The sequence below is a fragment of the Hylaeus volcanicus genome, chromosome 7 (genome assembly GCF_026283585.1).
Source record: "Hylaeus volcanicus isolate JK05 chromosome 7, UHH_iyHylVolc1.0_haploid, whole genome shotgun sequence".
In the NCBI taxonomy this organism is placed as follows: Eukaryota; Metazoa; Arthropoda; class Insecta; order Hymenoptera; family Colletidae; genus Hylaeus; species Hylaeus volcanicus.
Window position 1 is genome coordinate 15,526,659 of NC_071982.1, and position 14,901 is coordinate 15,541,559.

The following is a 14,901-nucleotide window of genomic DNA, read 5'->3' on the forward strand; positions in this document are numbered from 1 at the left end:
TATCTCCATAACCTCTTATTATCTCCGATTTCTTCAACTCGGAGCTCAGAAATCCAGAAGGGATAGTTTATCGTCGTTTCTGGCGAACGAAGGCGTACCGTGCAACGTCCCCGTTCGGTCCAATCGCGCTTTCCTCCTCCGAAGGCATGACTCACCGTGTATATTAACCCCGCGGCGTGTTTACGTCGCTCAGAGCGCACCAACGGGCCGTATGTCAAAATCACGGTTGCATAACGCTCGCGCTATCGAGCGGGCGGGCGACCGACAGACATCAAGTCCCCTTGGACCCCCTTCGGAGACTCTTGGTCTCGCTCCCTTTCGGATATTTAGAGGTGACTCAGGCGTGGATTACGAGACTTGGCTACCACTTTGACCTTAATGCGTAGTCACCAGCGTGGCGGGAAGCGTGCGATGCTCGAGCTGGTCAGAATAGATCGAAAATAGCAGAGACGGCGGAAAAAAGTCGTATACTTGGTCTTAACATCATCTAGGGGTACGTGGAACGCGGAGGATCGTTCCAATTGGAGCTGGGACTACTTGATGATTTTTTGGGCGGAGTTTCGATAGTCAGATAGATCGTTGAATTCAGAATGAGTTCCGATCATTATAACCTAGCTGCCTCGCTGGAGCGGGTAGGTATTATCAATGACAGCCAATGTAAATGTGGTCAGGGATGCGAAACTCTTGATCACATAGTATAGCAATGCGAATTGTATAATGCACAAAGACGTAAACTAACGAATTCCCTACTTAGTAGGGGCCTTCGAGTACCTCTTAATATAGACACACTCATAGCGAAGCCTAATGTTAAAGCTTGTATAAGTATCAATTCCTTTTTCAAAAATTGTAATTTACACATTTAGTGTTGACGGACATTGTTATTTTACTTACTTGTATTATATTGTATCCTTATGGTATTACTAACGTGTTATATACTATGGTACTCGATTGTATTATACCTTTAAAGCAAAATAAATCCAGAAGGGTTTTTAATGCTTAAAATAAAAATAAATAAATAAAAAGATCATTGAATCAAATACAAGGCTTAGTACTTGGGGACTATTCGAATTCCAGGTTAATAGTATGATCGAGTACTCGAGTAAGGCTAGATTACTCGACTATTAGAATAATTGAATACTCCGATACAAATGATAAACATTGCCCTAATCGAAACCTAACCTAAATGGAAAATGCCGCTGATGGAGCATTCCTAGAACCTGCTTGAAGTTTCTGTAAGATTCGAGAGAAGTCCAGTTCGATGGACAGAAACGTGCCTCTCGGTTCATCGGCGCAGCAATCGGTATCATAACAGCTGGTCTAATCACATTCGCGACGTCGCATGTAACACAGAGAGCCGCTTGCATAATTCTCAACCGACGAAGACGCATATGCAGCCGCGCGTGCACCGTGCGAACACGATTCGAATCGCTGCGTCGTTATCTGACGGGCAAAGCGATATCGCGGCTATAGTCGCTTAGTTCATCGGTGAATTTAACCGACTTTGTTCTCCCGTCGTCGCGAAGACCGCGTCGTCGTTACTTCGTCCAGGCGACAGCATGATTTTTCACTATCTCTTTCGGAATTGCTCAACAATCTCGCAAGGTTATGATTAGTTTCAGGTGTGCATTACAACGAAGAAGACACGATCACCTAGACCTTACTTCCTTAATCATCGAGTGGAATTGAATTGTCCTGGGAAAGTGCAGAGGGCCACGTGGTCGAGAACGCGGAAAAACCGTCCGTGTCGTTCCTAGTTTGTTGTGCTTTAGGAGATTCTGCGTCGTCGCTTAGTTCATCGCTAATTTAACCGTCCCGCGGCGGTCGTCATCGCACGAAAAAGCCGTATCCTTCGACGTGGACAGTCGATAACCTCCTCGACTCGGCCTCGAAATGATTCGAGACGTAGATGTATTTATAATCGTAGCGCGCGGGCCGAGCGGAACTTTTGAATCCCGGACGGGTACGAGGCGACTCGAAAAAGCCGCGATCGTTGCAACAATAATCGCCGGGACTGGCCATCAGACTGGAAGCTTTTGCGCTTTTACTGGCAATAAACCGAACCCCAGTGACGCAAATCGAAGACAAATTTAAACGGGTCGCTCCGACGCGAGGCGAGAATAATTCCCTATTGAAGCTCTGACGGAAACGACGTCCAACACGTGGGACTGCTACGAAGTCGTTAAACGAAACGAAATAAAAGTATTCTCGGAGAACGATCGAACGTTGAAATTTATTTCTCGATGCCAAGGAAATAAAGCAAGAATTTGTTTTGTCTTAACTCGTCGAGTAGACAATTATTTTCTTCGTGAAATTGATGTTTAGTGATGTCTGGTGAAAGTCACGTGATACTCGAATAAATTTGATCAGAACTTCCAAGTCGATAGGCTTGTTTCGCGGGGAAACTGTTTAACTTCGTTATATTTCGTAATTGGTAGGCAACGTGGCGAATCGATGATCTACTGACGTCAGATTTTAGGACTTCCTGCTCGTGCAATATGGTTAATCTTTTTCAATGGATGAACAGTTTGAGGAAGAGTGTTAAAACATGGACTGACGAGAAACAGGTACATACTAACAAGTATTTCTAAAATTTGCGTTTAAATAGAATAATGATTATCAGTTCTATCGAACGAACAAAAAGTCGGTGGAGAACGATACCTCTGGCATGTAAAACCGATTAAGAGATAACGACTCGCGTTCCAGCGATACGCTACCGCTCCGATTACCAGCGGATAGCGATTAATTAATGGCTGCACGCTATCTAATGGTATCCGTCAATGTCTACCTGTTTTTGACATTGGCGAACTTTTGGTAGCCACAATCGATAGTCGATATCTCGACAGGATGATTGAGTATCGATTGGGCAAAATTCTCACCTAGATAACAAATTTCAAATAACAATTGGAATTATGTAATGAATTTTGCAATCTAATTCCTCAAATTTTGGTATTCAAATTGCCTATCCTCTGCATGTGCGAACGAGTCACTACACAGATCATAAAGATACGTAGCAATCAACTAAGATGGATGAAATGAACTCGATGAAAATAAAAATGCTTTTACAAGTCATTTGTCATTTTTTTTTTTTGCAGATCATCCAAATGAGTTGTAATAGAAAGTAGTAGTTGTAATTGAAAATCGTCGCCAATTTAGAGGTAATGTCGTTACGAGTGATATTGTATCGTCGTTGTATTGGTTAATAAGTCACTCACTATTTATAGTAGGATGTTGTCGTCATTTATTATTCGAACGAACTTCTGCCTATCCCTGGTTTCGTGGCACCGTGTTGGCGATCAAATCGGGAAAGGACGAGGTCGCACGGATAGTGGGAGAACCGATAATCAGCAACGGTCGTCGCTCTTCTTTGGCTGAAACCCAGCGAATTCCTAAGTGTCCAAAGAATCGTGACACGATTATCGTTCCTTGGCGCCGGCACGTACTCTTTCCGGTTGTCTGCGAATCCTGCTTCACTTCCAATTTCTTTTCCTTCTTTAAGTAGACTTCTACATCTATTGGAGAAGATTTTTCGGGGAATTTCCTCTGAATTTTCGAGACAACGATAAGTATACGTTTATTTATCTAGAGCATCACGAGCAGTCTTTGCACCTACCAGTTTTAAATAGCGAGTAGGCTGTCATTTATGGATGAAAGCCTATACTTATGTATATCGCTAAATATAAAGGTGGAAATCCCACGATCGATTTTCGCGCAAAGAAGCTTCAACCAGAAGGTTATCCAACGCCATGAGTCATGCAGTTTTTCGTAATTCTAAGGTTGACTTTGTTTTTTTGCTCGAGAGTTATGCATATGCAATCCACGGAGTTTATTTGCCTAACGCAGAAAATGCACGGATATTCAACGAATTTTTCTGTTTGAACACCTCGGTATTCTTGACTATTCAGCGAATATAACTCCAATCGCACTCGAATACTGAATGTTATGAGAATATTGAATTATTCAAGCTGTGACTGCTCTAAGTAGTAAGAAAGGCTGGAAAAAAAAATTCTCACCGACACATGTATTCGGGAAGGTCGCGTGTTTCAGCGATGATAAATGACTTTTCGAATGGAAGTTAGAGCGGTCGCTGATAAGCGAACGGATTTGCGTTACCTGTTGAACCACTGACGTTTTCCTTCGTTGGTTAAGTCCAATAATAAAAAATCGAGATCGCAACGAGAGACGATAATCTAAGCAACCACTCCAATTTTAAAAGTGAGTAGATAAGGTATATTTGGAGTTCAACCAGTGGAAATTTACTAGTTGGAACAAATGGAGACGACGACTCGTAATACTCCAAACTTACTTGATATAAAAATTATAAAATTTATGGAAAATGTAGTTTGAGCGGTCTACTCCAATTCTGAAAGTGGTCCAGTGGAAAAGGAGACCTGGATTCTGGAAAGTATAGCGAGCAAAGGTTCGAGAAATGTCGGCACAGGAAGAAAACCTAATTTATCGCGCGCGAATCAGCTGTCTGCAAAAGGTGGGAAAACGAATGGGAGTAAGAGAGAAAAAGAGAGTGAGAGCAAAAAGGCGACGAAGGGGCCGAAGTCACCGGCGATATACGCGCACCGCACGCCGCGGCGGCAAAAGGTGGGGAACTATTCATAGGAATGACTCATGTAGGAGATGACGCCGCGAATAGTCAGCCAGAATTTGCGCGCTACACTATGCCACCGGGCTGCCTCCCGTCCCTGATTCAGTTTGCCAAACGCCGAACATCGCGATATGATTCGCGAGCGTCTCTGGTCGTTAGAATGGAGCTGGGACTATTTGAGTAGGCCACAGTTCGGATAGGAGACTATTTGAATATGTAGTTGGAGTGGTTCAATATTGTAGTTCGATGACACTATCCAAATAGTTCAAGTAAGACACTACTTGTATAGTTCGAGTAGCTCAACATTGAAATAGTTCGCGCACAAAATTTAAAAACTAAACTATCCCATCAGTAATGTAATATGTTGTAATGTGAATGTTGAATGAATGTTAATTGTAATGTATTATAATGTGAATGTTGGATGAATGTTAATATTTAAAACCACTAGGTATATTTATACGTTTTATAGTTGTCAGTTATGTTTGTGTTAGTAATTTATTGATTATTCATTCATTTTGTATTTTGTATTGCGATTTCATTTTGTCTATGATATGTTGTCTGTTGTCTTTGAATTTTGACAGTTTTACACCGAACCTCGAAATAAATATCCTTACAGTAATTAGAATCCTCTGACAAAGCCCCCTGAAACTCTCAGCTCGATGCGCGATGACCCCGCAATTAGTCAATCGTCCAAGCTTGATAACCTCTTATTTTACATAGGCAACGTATCTTTTCGATAGGGTGTTTATTGTTTGGATCGCGCGGATCTAGCGATCCCGATAACGCGACGGACGCGCGGGAGTCATCGCCGCGCAGAAACGCGCTGATAGCAACGTTCCCGTCGGAAATTGTAAACAGGACTCAGCTAAACGACTCTAGTGAATTAGACGCTGGCGTGGCTTGTGTAAGAGCCAGTGAACGACGCCACGTGCTGAATGAAACCGTTGAAAACCGTAACGCGACGCTTGCAGCTTGCGTGCGCGAAAAATTTTCCACCGACCTCGCGAGCTGAATGACTTTTCTGGGATGACGCTACCACGGTGGAAAGTTTTTCTAGTTGGGAATACACGCTTCTGGGAAAAACGATTCAGTGGATGGACAGCATCTGGTAGATGACGGAGGAAAAACGCTGGCGACAAAACAAAAACATTAATGAATCTTTCTGGTATTAGAACGTTTAGAATATATTACATTTTCTGGCTCTGAATTGTTGACATTTTTAACTGAACATTTTAATTTTCACACATTTTATTCTAGTTTTATCTAATTGCAGAAATTCTTTTTTCACTACTCATACCGTCATGTCTCTTCTTAACGACCACTTATCTGTAAAGTAATTCCTACGAAACTAATCTGCTATTAAACACGCGATACATTCAGACGCTAATCCTGATACAGCTAATGGACTTTGATAGAAATCGGAGTGGCTTCAGGTACCAAATACAACGAGAGGAATCATCCTAAACACGCGATCTTGAGTCGATAGGAACATCGTTCGATGCATCGAAGGAGGTTCAACGATAGAAATGGCGCAAGCGAGCGTGGCGTAAAAGCGAATAAGTCGTTCGAAGTCGCGTCAATGGATCGTGATCGTCTGGTTTGGCGCGCAGACGACGCCGAAGCGACACAGGCGAGGAGCTGCATTCCGTAAAACGAGCACGTACGCGCGCGTTTCGACGGAACGAGGCGAGAAAACGCGTTTAGTGGAGTACGTACCGAGAGTACTGTTACTCGAGCGCCGATAGAGAGGAGCACGAGCCACCGCCGATACGCAATCTTACCCACCCACGTTTCCTCGACATTTTCCATTCAATTTCCCGTTGAATTCACCGCCTACGCAATTCAGTCGAGCGGGATCAGCAAAGACCGTGTGTGACGGATGGAAAATGTTCCCTTTTTACTATTTTAAAAACGGAGGGAGTCCATGCGAGATCTATCATTTAGGAAATCGTAAAAATTAAATGATGATTGATGCTTGTGACTTGGAAAAGTTTATCCGATTTTTACCATTTTTATTTTAAACACGTAGTCAGTTAGTACATGTACTATTATTTGCAATAATTAGAGTTTTACAATTATCCAGCCAATCAGCATACTGAAAATGTTACTCTGACAAGTATTAGAAAATTATGTAATCTACGAGAGCTATTCCCATAATCCATGCCCGAGAGAATAAATTTGAATGTCCATCTCTGAGAAACATATTTTTTACCTACATCTGAACATTAAAGAAACCGCAATTTGTTATGTCCACCTCACACGGAAACGTGGAGTTACTATCGACGATCGTAAATTTCGAGAATAATTTGCAGATTACTTCACACCACTTGGAAGAGAATGGTATACCCGAAGGACGATCCATAAGAATGTGAATTTTTCCGTGTGAAGAAACCACGAATTTCTGCAGTACATAAGGAAGCACCATCGTGCAATGGTAATAAAAACTTGCGAGACTAGGACCTGTCTCTGCTTTTAGCGAAAACGGTAAACTCGAAGGTCAACGTGTAAGAAGATATTCGAGATGTGGGAGTACGCGAGTCGTAAGTATTGAGTAATCTCTCAGGAAATAGCTGTTAATTATAGAATCGTAAATGTTGGGAACAATTTGCAAAAAGTGTCGCAACTGACAGAAGGAGGAAGAGAATTAGAAAAAAAGAAATGGAAGGTTTTCACACATCAGCTGGCACGCGTCGTTCATGAATTGCATTTAAATTTTAATGAACGTAGGAAGCCACGTTATTTATACGTAAGTTCATATCTACGTTTCAATTTCTCCAGATTAACAATTTTAATGTGTGTTAACGTTTCATGCAAGACAGTGTGCAAGTTCAGAGTGCCATTGTGAAAATTGTGAAGTAACTATAAGTGTTTGTTCGGAAAACTTTTATAGAATTAGGTTAGTTAAGAGTTCGAATTCGACGTCGTGGAAAGAGCGTGAAAGAAAAGGCGCAGACGCGACTTTCAACACGGCCGCATCATCGTTATTTCCGAAAGTCAGACGCTCCCACGTGATCTTACGTAAACAATAAACAACGAATATAACGTATCATCGCGCGTTTTTTCGTCAGCGAACTTCTACAAAAATAAAGAAAAAAACAAACAAAAAATCACACTACACCCAATATCACTTGGCATCTTTCGGTATCGAAACAGTCTCGACAAGTCGATCGATCAGTGGATCCTCCACTTTTCATTTAAACTTCTTCAATCGTCGAGATTCAATAAATACTTGAACCACGTCCTAACTTTTTGTGTAAACAAATGATGAGGCGAGCTAAAAATGCCATTCGTATAAAAAGAACCGCAAACAGTCATCTATTTTCAGCTGGGAAGACAAGGTTAATCACTTAAATCCATTGAAAGGAAAAAGTTTAGTTTATAAATATAAAGGTACCGCGCATGTTGTTAGACTTGTTAAGACTGTTAGTGGGTGCATAATTTCATTGTTAGTGTACGATAGCATCTATATTATTTATTACATTTGTGGGTTTATAGATTTCTCGTCTGGCATGCACGGAGAAAGAGAATTCAGTCTCGGAAGGAGGTGAAAACCGTGCATGGTCAGACACTCCGAGTCAGGCCTCAGGCAGTCTGTAGTACTCTGTACTCATTCTACTTAATTACGACGCCGCGCCACTAGGCCACTTTCGTTATCTTTTTACTAGTCTACAGATTTATGTATAGATAATTACTTCTAATTTAAAATGACAAGGAATCAGGCAAAATACATTCATAAAAAAAAAAGAGAAAACAATCGCACTTTCCTTTTTCACTTCTACGCTCAAGTTTCTACACCAGTTACCCAATCTACCACCCACCAAACCAAGAAACTTCTACCACCACTACCCCAAAAATAAAACGATCACTCACCAAGTAGAAGAGTAGGCTCCCTATTATCTTCCAGCAGGGAAACCAGCACGAGGAAGAGCGGATGCTGCACAGGCAACCTGTCCGGATCATCGGTGCAGTCGTCGTAAACAACCACCTCCCTGTAGTGTCTCTTCCGCAGCAGCTCTTTGCCCTCCTTGGTGGTAGCTAAATCAGCCAAGGTCGCCTTTCCCAGCTGCAACCTCCTCCTATTGAACCGATCGGAGCAGTTGACGTTGATGGCGCCCCTCACATGGTTCACGTTGTACGAGATGAACGGTCGACAATCCAGCAATACAGGACTAGCGTTCGTCTGGTGATTGAGCAATCGACGCGCCAATTCGTCGGCGGTGACCGTTCTGGTTCTTTGCAGCACTAGCTGCCTCTGCAGCGTGTTGTTCTCCGAGCAGGGGCTGGCTGGGAGGCTCACAGTCTCCAGCTTGCAACGTTTCGAGGCGGACAGCTGATGCTGATGGAAGTGGTGATGATGATGGAGATGGTAGTGGCGGTGGACGTCGGACAGAGGGTAGTCGCAGTCGGTGCCACTGCTGCTTGTCGTGCTGATGCTGCTTCCGCTCGCTGTCAGGCTGCAGTTGGCGCTGTCACTGCCGTCGACGATGTCTACCCCGCTGCTAGTGGACGAGCTGGGCGAAACGGTGGACGTCGGAGAGGGCAGGAAGCTGGACGCGCCAGCGGGAGGGCCTGGCTCGCTCAGACTACGGTTCAGAACCAGCTTGAGGTTGTCGCGGGAACGTCCGGCCGAGACCGGCTCGCAGCACACCAGAGTCGACATCGGTGACGGCGACGGCGATGGCTGCGGGTGGTGGTGGTGTTGATGTTGGAGATGCGTCGTCTTGACGTCAGTCGCGGTTATATCGAGACGCGGCCTCGACGTCGACGCTGAAAAAGAAGGAAAAGATGGTCAGACGTGGCGCGGGCACTGAGCGCGGGACGAAATGTTGGTAACGTGGAGATGGACCAGGTAGGGGGGGGAGGCAAGTGGAATTCTCCAATAGAAACTTGGTTGGACCAGCTGAATGTCGCCCGGTAACCTGGACTGGTGGAAACTGGCAGGTGTTGTGGACGGTTTCGTGCTGGGTCGGACAGGATTCAGGGGTAATTAACACTTTAGGAGCTGTTTGAGAAGGAGATATGACTTGGAAGCGGATTTTGGGGATTTGTATATGTTAGGTTATTTATTTGTATATGTTTGGTTAGATATTCATTTTTAATGTTACCAGGAATATTATGTGTACGTAATCAACAATAGTGTTAATATTATAAATTCGAGGGGGTAATGGAAAAATTTTATAATTATCTAGGGGACGTTGGAAATTATATTAATTATTGCTTGAAAGAATCCCTTATTATGGATTGATTTGTTTACGTTTCGTGCGTTATTTAAAATCCCTTATCTGGATGAAAATTTCAACAATATCTCGCAACGCCGAGCGTCTTGGATGGCGTTATCGTCTCGAACCGTGACAAGCAGACGCGTGTCCGTGGGTCAACGATACCCCGAGGACAGAAAGCGATCGTCAATAGCCGCGAAGCGACCTTTTAATCTATCCTCGATAGCTCGCAAACTCGAATCTCAAACACCCAATACGCGCGCTCCGTTCCAGAGACGCTTAATCGGTGAGTCACACGATCGTTTCGCGGCTTATGGAATCTCGCGCTTCCTTATTGCTAGGCTTCCATGAACTACGATAAAACCTCGATGCACACATGCTACACCGGCTATCTGGTCGTTAACTCTGTCGTTTTCTCAGCGAATCGGCGCGGGAATAGTTTCACGAGGGACGAATGTTTCTACTGTGTAAATATTTCGTTCACTTTGTCACTCCGTTTGATATAGGTTTGTACGCCAAGTTTGAGAAAATGGTTGGAATAAATTCTAAAGAGGATTTGAATTTTACGTGAAAAAGTTAAATAGAGTTTGCTAAAATTGCTTCTTACATGATTTGTCAGAGGTAAGTAAACATCCTGGGTGTATAAATAGCTACACCTGCGTGGCAGGAATTCGAGTATGAACACTCCAAACGTGTTAGTATCGCGACGTGATTTTATTCGCATTGCATAAACTCTTATGCGAATATATATTATATATTTTTCTCTTCTGCTCGAGGTTTCCGACGGAATAAAGACCGAGATAAAATAATTTCCCCCGTGAATGGAAAATAGCAGGAAAAGCGTCGCGACGGCTTTCCCGTTCCTCGAGGAACAATAGCGCGATTGATAAGATTAGTTGCGGTCTCGGGATCAGAGCACAGTGACTGTTGCAACGCGAAAAGGTACAGTGCGGATTATAAATAAATTATACCAAAATCAATCCTACAACTATCCTGTCTTACTTAAAAGTGAAATAACCCTTGGCCATGTCCTGTGGCAATGATAGTAAACTGCAAACAGACTTCCAAGCGAAAATCGTGCTCCAATGATCGTGTTTTGTAAACATTTCCTTGGAGACGGATCCCATCTTCGAACGATCAACCGTTCGAGGCATCATTGTGATGTTAGGGTAAATACCGAACTCGATACACTCGTTACCGACGATCCGTGCTTTTAAATAGCAATACGAACGCGATGAGTCAGTCCATCGAAATACGCGCCTCGTGTTTGCAGTCGTGTCGCGCAAATCGCGACGACTAAAATATTCCACGACTTGCACAGGTGCTACCACAGGAGTCATTACCGCCGGGGTCCAGGGAATCCGTCTCGCGGGTGAATGGCGATGGCGGTGATCCCCGAGCTATTATGTCAGCCAAATCGTTTTACATTCGACCCGACGCTTTTTGCGCCGAGGAATGCTTCCAAATAATCACAACTTAACACTCTTCCATGAACCATATTCCAAGTAACTGTTACATTTCGTTTCTAAAAGGGGCCAGAATGAATAGGTTGGATAAACGGTTTCGTTGAACGGAACAGACCTATCGCCAGGCCTGGTTCGTTCACCTCTATTATCAGGACGTTCTGCACCTGAAACACCGGAACAGCCTAGGAAAAGTGTCCCGACGGCCGCGTTTGGTCGTTATCTCGTGTGTACGGGAGATACAACCGGTAACGGTGTTGCACACCAACGATTCTAATGCAGCCAACGAACGTGCTTTCACTCTCGAACGAACGGGCCGTCGCCGTCGATTGTTATGCAACGCGAGTCGCGGCCATTATTTCAGGTTCGTTTATGAACGACATCCTCCAAGGTTAATAAAGTCAATCGTTCGCCTCGATGCCAGTTACTCGGGTCTGATAAAGGATTAAGTGTCGCTTAAACAGCCTCGGTGAGCCGGTCGCGCCGTTGACGGGGCACGTGTCACGGTGGGCCCTAGTTTTTTCAAGTCTTCATCGTCGATTTAAAATTTATTTTGATCGTGGTTGGTTCGAACAACGGAGATAGAAAGTGTTTACAAAAATTTCGGAGCTTATGGAGAGCAGAGAAAATAATTTGAGATTCTGGGGGATGTTTGTGCTTTTAATGTAGCTTCCATCTTTCTTAGAATACTTACTGAATTAGTAGTATCTAGGTACCTGAAGTAGTCTTAAAGGTTTAGAATGAATTCCTGCATCTGATAGATATTAGCGAAATTCATCGAGGCGATTACGCTATTGTTACGAGACCGACAGGGAGAGACCGTTTCTAATTTGGAAGTTGGACGACGACCAGTGGTCCCGAAACGTTGCGAAAGACCTGGTGCAAGAGCGATGGTGGCCCAACTTAGAAATTACGTGATGCGTCGGGGATTTTTCTGTAGCCCTTCGAGCAGACTTCTTCTGACTTTGGCCTAGCACCTAGCAACGAATGGTAAGTGTCTCTAATTAGAAATCGAACTCCACTCACTCGATAAGTGTCACTAACGAGGGTCAACCCCGGACAATTGGTCAGCGTCTCTAGACTCTAAACAAGTGGACACCTAACAATGGATCCTAAGAACTTGGTGAGTGTCGCTAACGAGGAATCAATCTCAACTCCTTGGTAAGTGTCTCTCGATCCGAAATCGAGTCCCAACCTCTCGGTAAGTGTCACTAACGAGTAATCAGTTCCAAAGGCTTGGTCCACGGTCCCGTGGAAGGGCAGTTCGGATTTATAGCGATTGTTTGCGTGAACTCGAGCAGCGGTGACCCACGCAAGGCGGCTCTTTTGTGTCAATGCCGTGCCAACGGACTTAACAACGCTATTCGTCGCAATGACGCCTCAGGATCGAATCGGAGTGACTCAGCCAACTAATATTAGAAGGTGAGGAGGCTGCTCTGGCCCGGTCTCTCTCCTGGTTTGTGCCTCTCACTCGTCTCTCGTTTCTCTCTCCATCTCTCTGTCCTTTTTTCGATCTTTCTTTCTCTGTTGGACGGGCCAAGAGACTCGTTCGCGTGTGTTGTGTTCGCAGCGCCGCCGCGGAGTTTCTCTTCGGGCACGACGAGTCTTCGGGTTCGTTGTTTGGAATGAGTAAACGCCGTGGAATTCGACGCTTCGAGCGGCGAATGGCGCGCACAACCTGGGCCCGGGCTTTCAGCCTGCGGACAGGTGTAGCGCCAGCACCTGCTGCCTCCGTTCCGCGGCCACATCTGGATCCAGTCCTGGCCAGAGCCTTCCATCGTCCTTGCGTCGAAACGTAACGAAACGCTTCTTTTTTTATCGACCACGGTAAAGGTACCGACAGTTGATCAGGTGTATCAGTGGTTGACACGTTGCAAAAGAGATTTCAAAATACCTTTCCAGGAAGATGGAAGCTATTTCCTCGAGTTGGAGACATTTGCTGTGAATATCAGGGACCAGCTGACGAAGATGTAGCTTTTCACCCTTTACCTTCGTCCTTCTAGATAAATTACCAACAACTAAGTACAGGTTGCACCGTTTCTCTGACCGAAAGTACATATAAAAGCATAGGGGTGGGTAGCTAATGAGTGGCACCGTGATACAATTTTGTCTGCAATCGATACGTATCGATACTTACCAATGGGTATCGAATAAGTGTCGATTCTATTTGATACTTACAATTAAAACGGTTTCGCGTAAAGCGATACTTTATCGGTGTCGACATTATTCCTATCACTGCTGTCGATACGTACAGCAGTGCTGTGTAACAAAACTAACACGAAGACACTCGAATTTTACTTCAAAATCCAAGGTATTTAATGACATAAAAATAAAATAAGTTAACCCTTTCAACCGTAGCGTTTCATACAAGGAAATATACCACTCCAAGCCAAGAAAAATGGAGACTGAAGGAATTGAAGAACCCATCTGAGACACCCGAAGTGGTTCATCGTACCACATTACTCCTATTGTGATCTCTGTCTAACCAAGAATGTCAATCACCCACGCTCCTGAATATGCTTCTAATTAGATTCCATGTACATACTGACGTCTGTTACCAGGTCCAAAGCAACGACAGGTGCTCGATCGAACTAAATCAAGTCACCTGAAGCGATCCAGTACACTTGCTCTCACCGAGGCGTTACAACAGGTTGACTGCCAAAAGGAAAATTTTTGAAAATTTCTGCCAAGATTAAATATTATTTAGACTATTTGAGTCAACGTAATCAAACATTTATCGCGGTATTTATTTTTGTTTAAGCTTGCTCTTTACTATCCTACCAAAGGACAGTCACATGCTCAGGCCATTTAGGATGGGCGTCGTGCATTCGCACTGGACTTCTACACGTGGAGAGCAGCAACGTGGTTACTTCAGATGGCCTCGAGTAACCCATGCCAACGCAAAGCCCACACTGGATGTCTAGAGTGAATGTATGACGCTCTTCCTAAATGGATTGAAGAGTACATCTGAAGTATCCCTAACACACACATTCACACCTGCATCTCAACCGAAGCAAGCCAAACGTAAAGCTCAAATTGGAGCAGATCCGTGCATGATCAATTTATACTATCCACAAGTTAAACAATCCTTCCGGCTCAAGTAACCTCGACTCCTGCTTTTATCCTCTAAGATCCTCTATTCACCGATCCCCGCACTCCTCGATTACACGTCTAATTACACTCGACAGGAATCCGCCGTGATTCCAACAGATTCTCCCCAGGACAGGTGGTTTAAAGTTCATCCTCGGCGTTCATTGATCGTTGGGATCCGGGGAATAAAAAAATAGGACCGAACGGAGCCCGTAGTTCGTCAGAGGCACCTACCTTTCCCGATCGGTCGAACCGGTTCGCCTTTACGACGAAACCAACAGCCGCCTCAAGAGTCGTGCCGGTGACGCACCGTCGTCGTCGTTCGGGGCCTGTTCAAGAACCTGTGCACTGCGTATCCCGGTTAAGTGTCGACGATAATCCACGTGCGAGCACATGGAACCCACCACTGTCCGATTTTCGAGGTGCACCGGTCCTAGCGTCGATCGAACCAAGCAGGAAGGACACCAGGTGGAAGGACAGCGATCGAAGAAGAAGAAGAAGAAGAAGAAGAAGAAGAAGAAGAAGAAGAAGA

The 14,901-nt window shown here is 44.4% G+C and overlaps 2 protein-coding genes and 1 long non-coding RNA gene across 4 annotated transcripts in view; 2 read left to right on the forward strand and 1 right to left on the reverse strand.

The window, feature by feature from the left end:
- LOC128880432 (dual specificity protein phosphatase 10) overlaps positions 1-14,901 on the reverse strand; it is a 71,033-nt gene that overhangs the window by 38,517 nt on the left and 17,615 nt on the right. The window contains exon 5 of the mRNA XM_054130516.1: positions 8,468-9,364. Coding sequence (XP_053986491.1) covers positions 8,468-9,364 — 897 coding nt within the window. The remainder of the gene's footprint in view (positions 1-8,467; positions 9,365-14,901) is intronic.
- On the forward strand, positions 4,359-7,247 carry LOC128880436 (uncharacterized). The gene is made up of 3 exons (XR_008457822.1): positions 4,359-4,866; positions 5,338-5,762; positions 5,871-7,247. It is a non-coding gene; the product is annotated as an uncharacterized LOC128880436 (long non-coding RNA).
- Positions 14,610-14,901, forward strand: part of LOC128880435 (uncharacterized) — a 13,317-nt gene continuing 13,025 nt past the window's right edge. For both annotated transcript variants that reach the window (XM_054130527.1, XM_054130529.1), the window contains exon 1: positions 14,610-14,854. In XM_054130527.1, the coding sequence (XP_053986502.1) occupies positions 14,763-14,854 (92 nt within the window). In that variant the 5' untranslated portion in view covers positions 14,610-14,762. The remainder of the gene's footprint in view (positions 14,855-14,901) is intronic.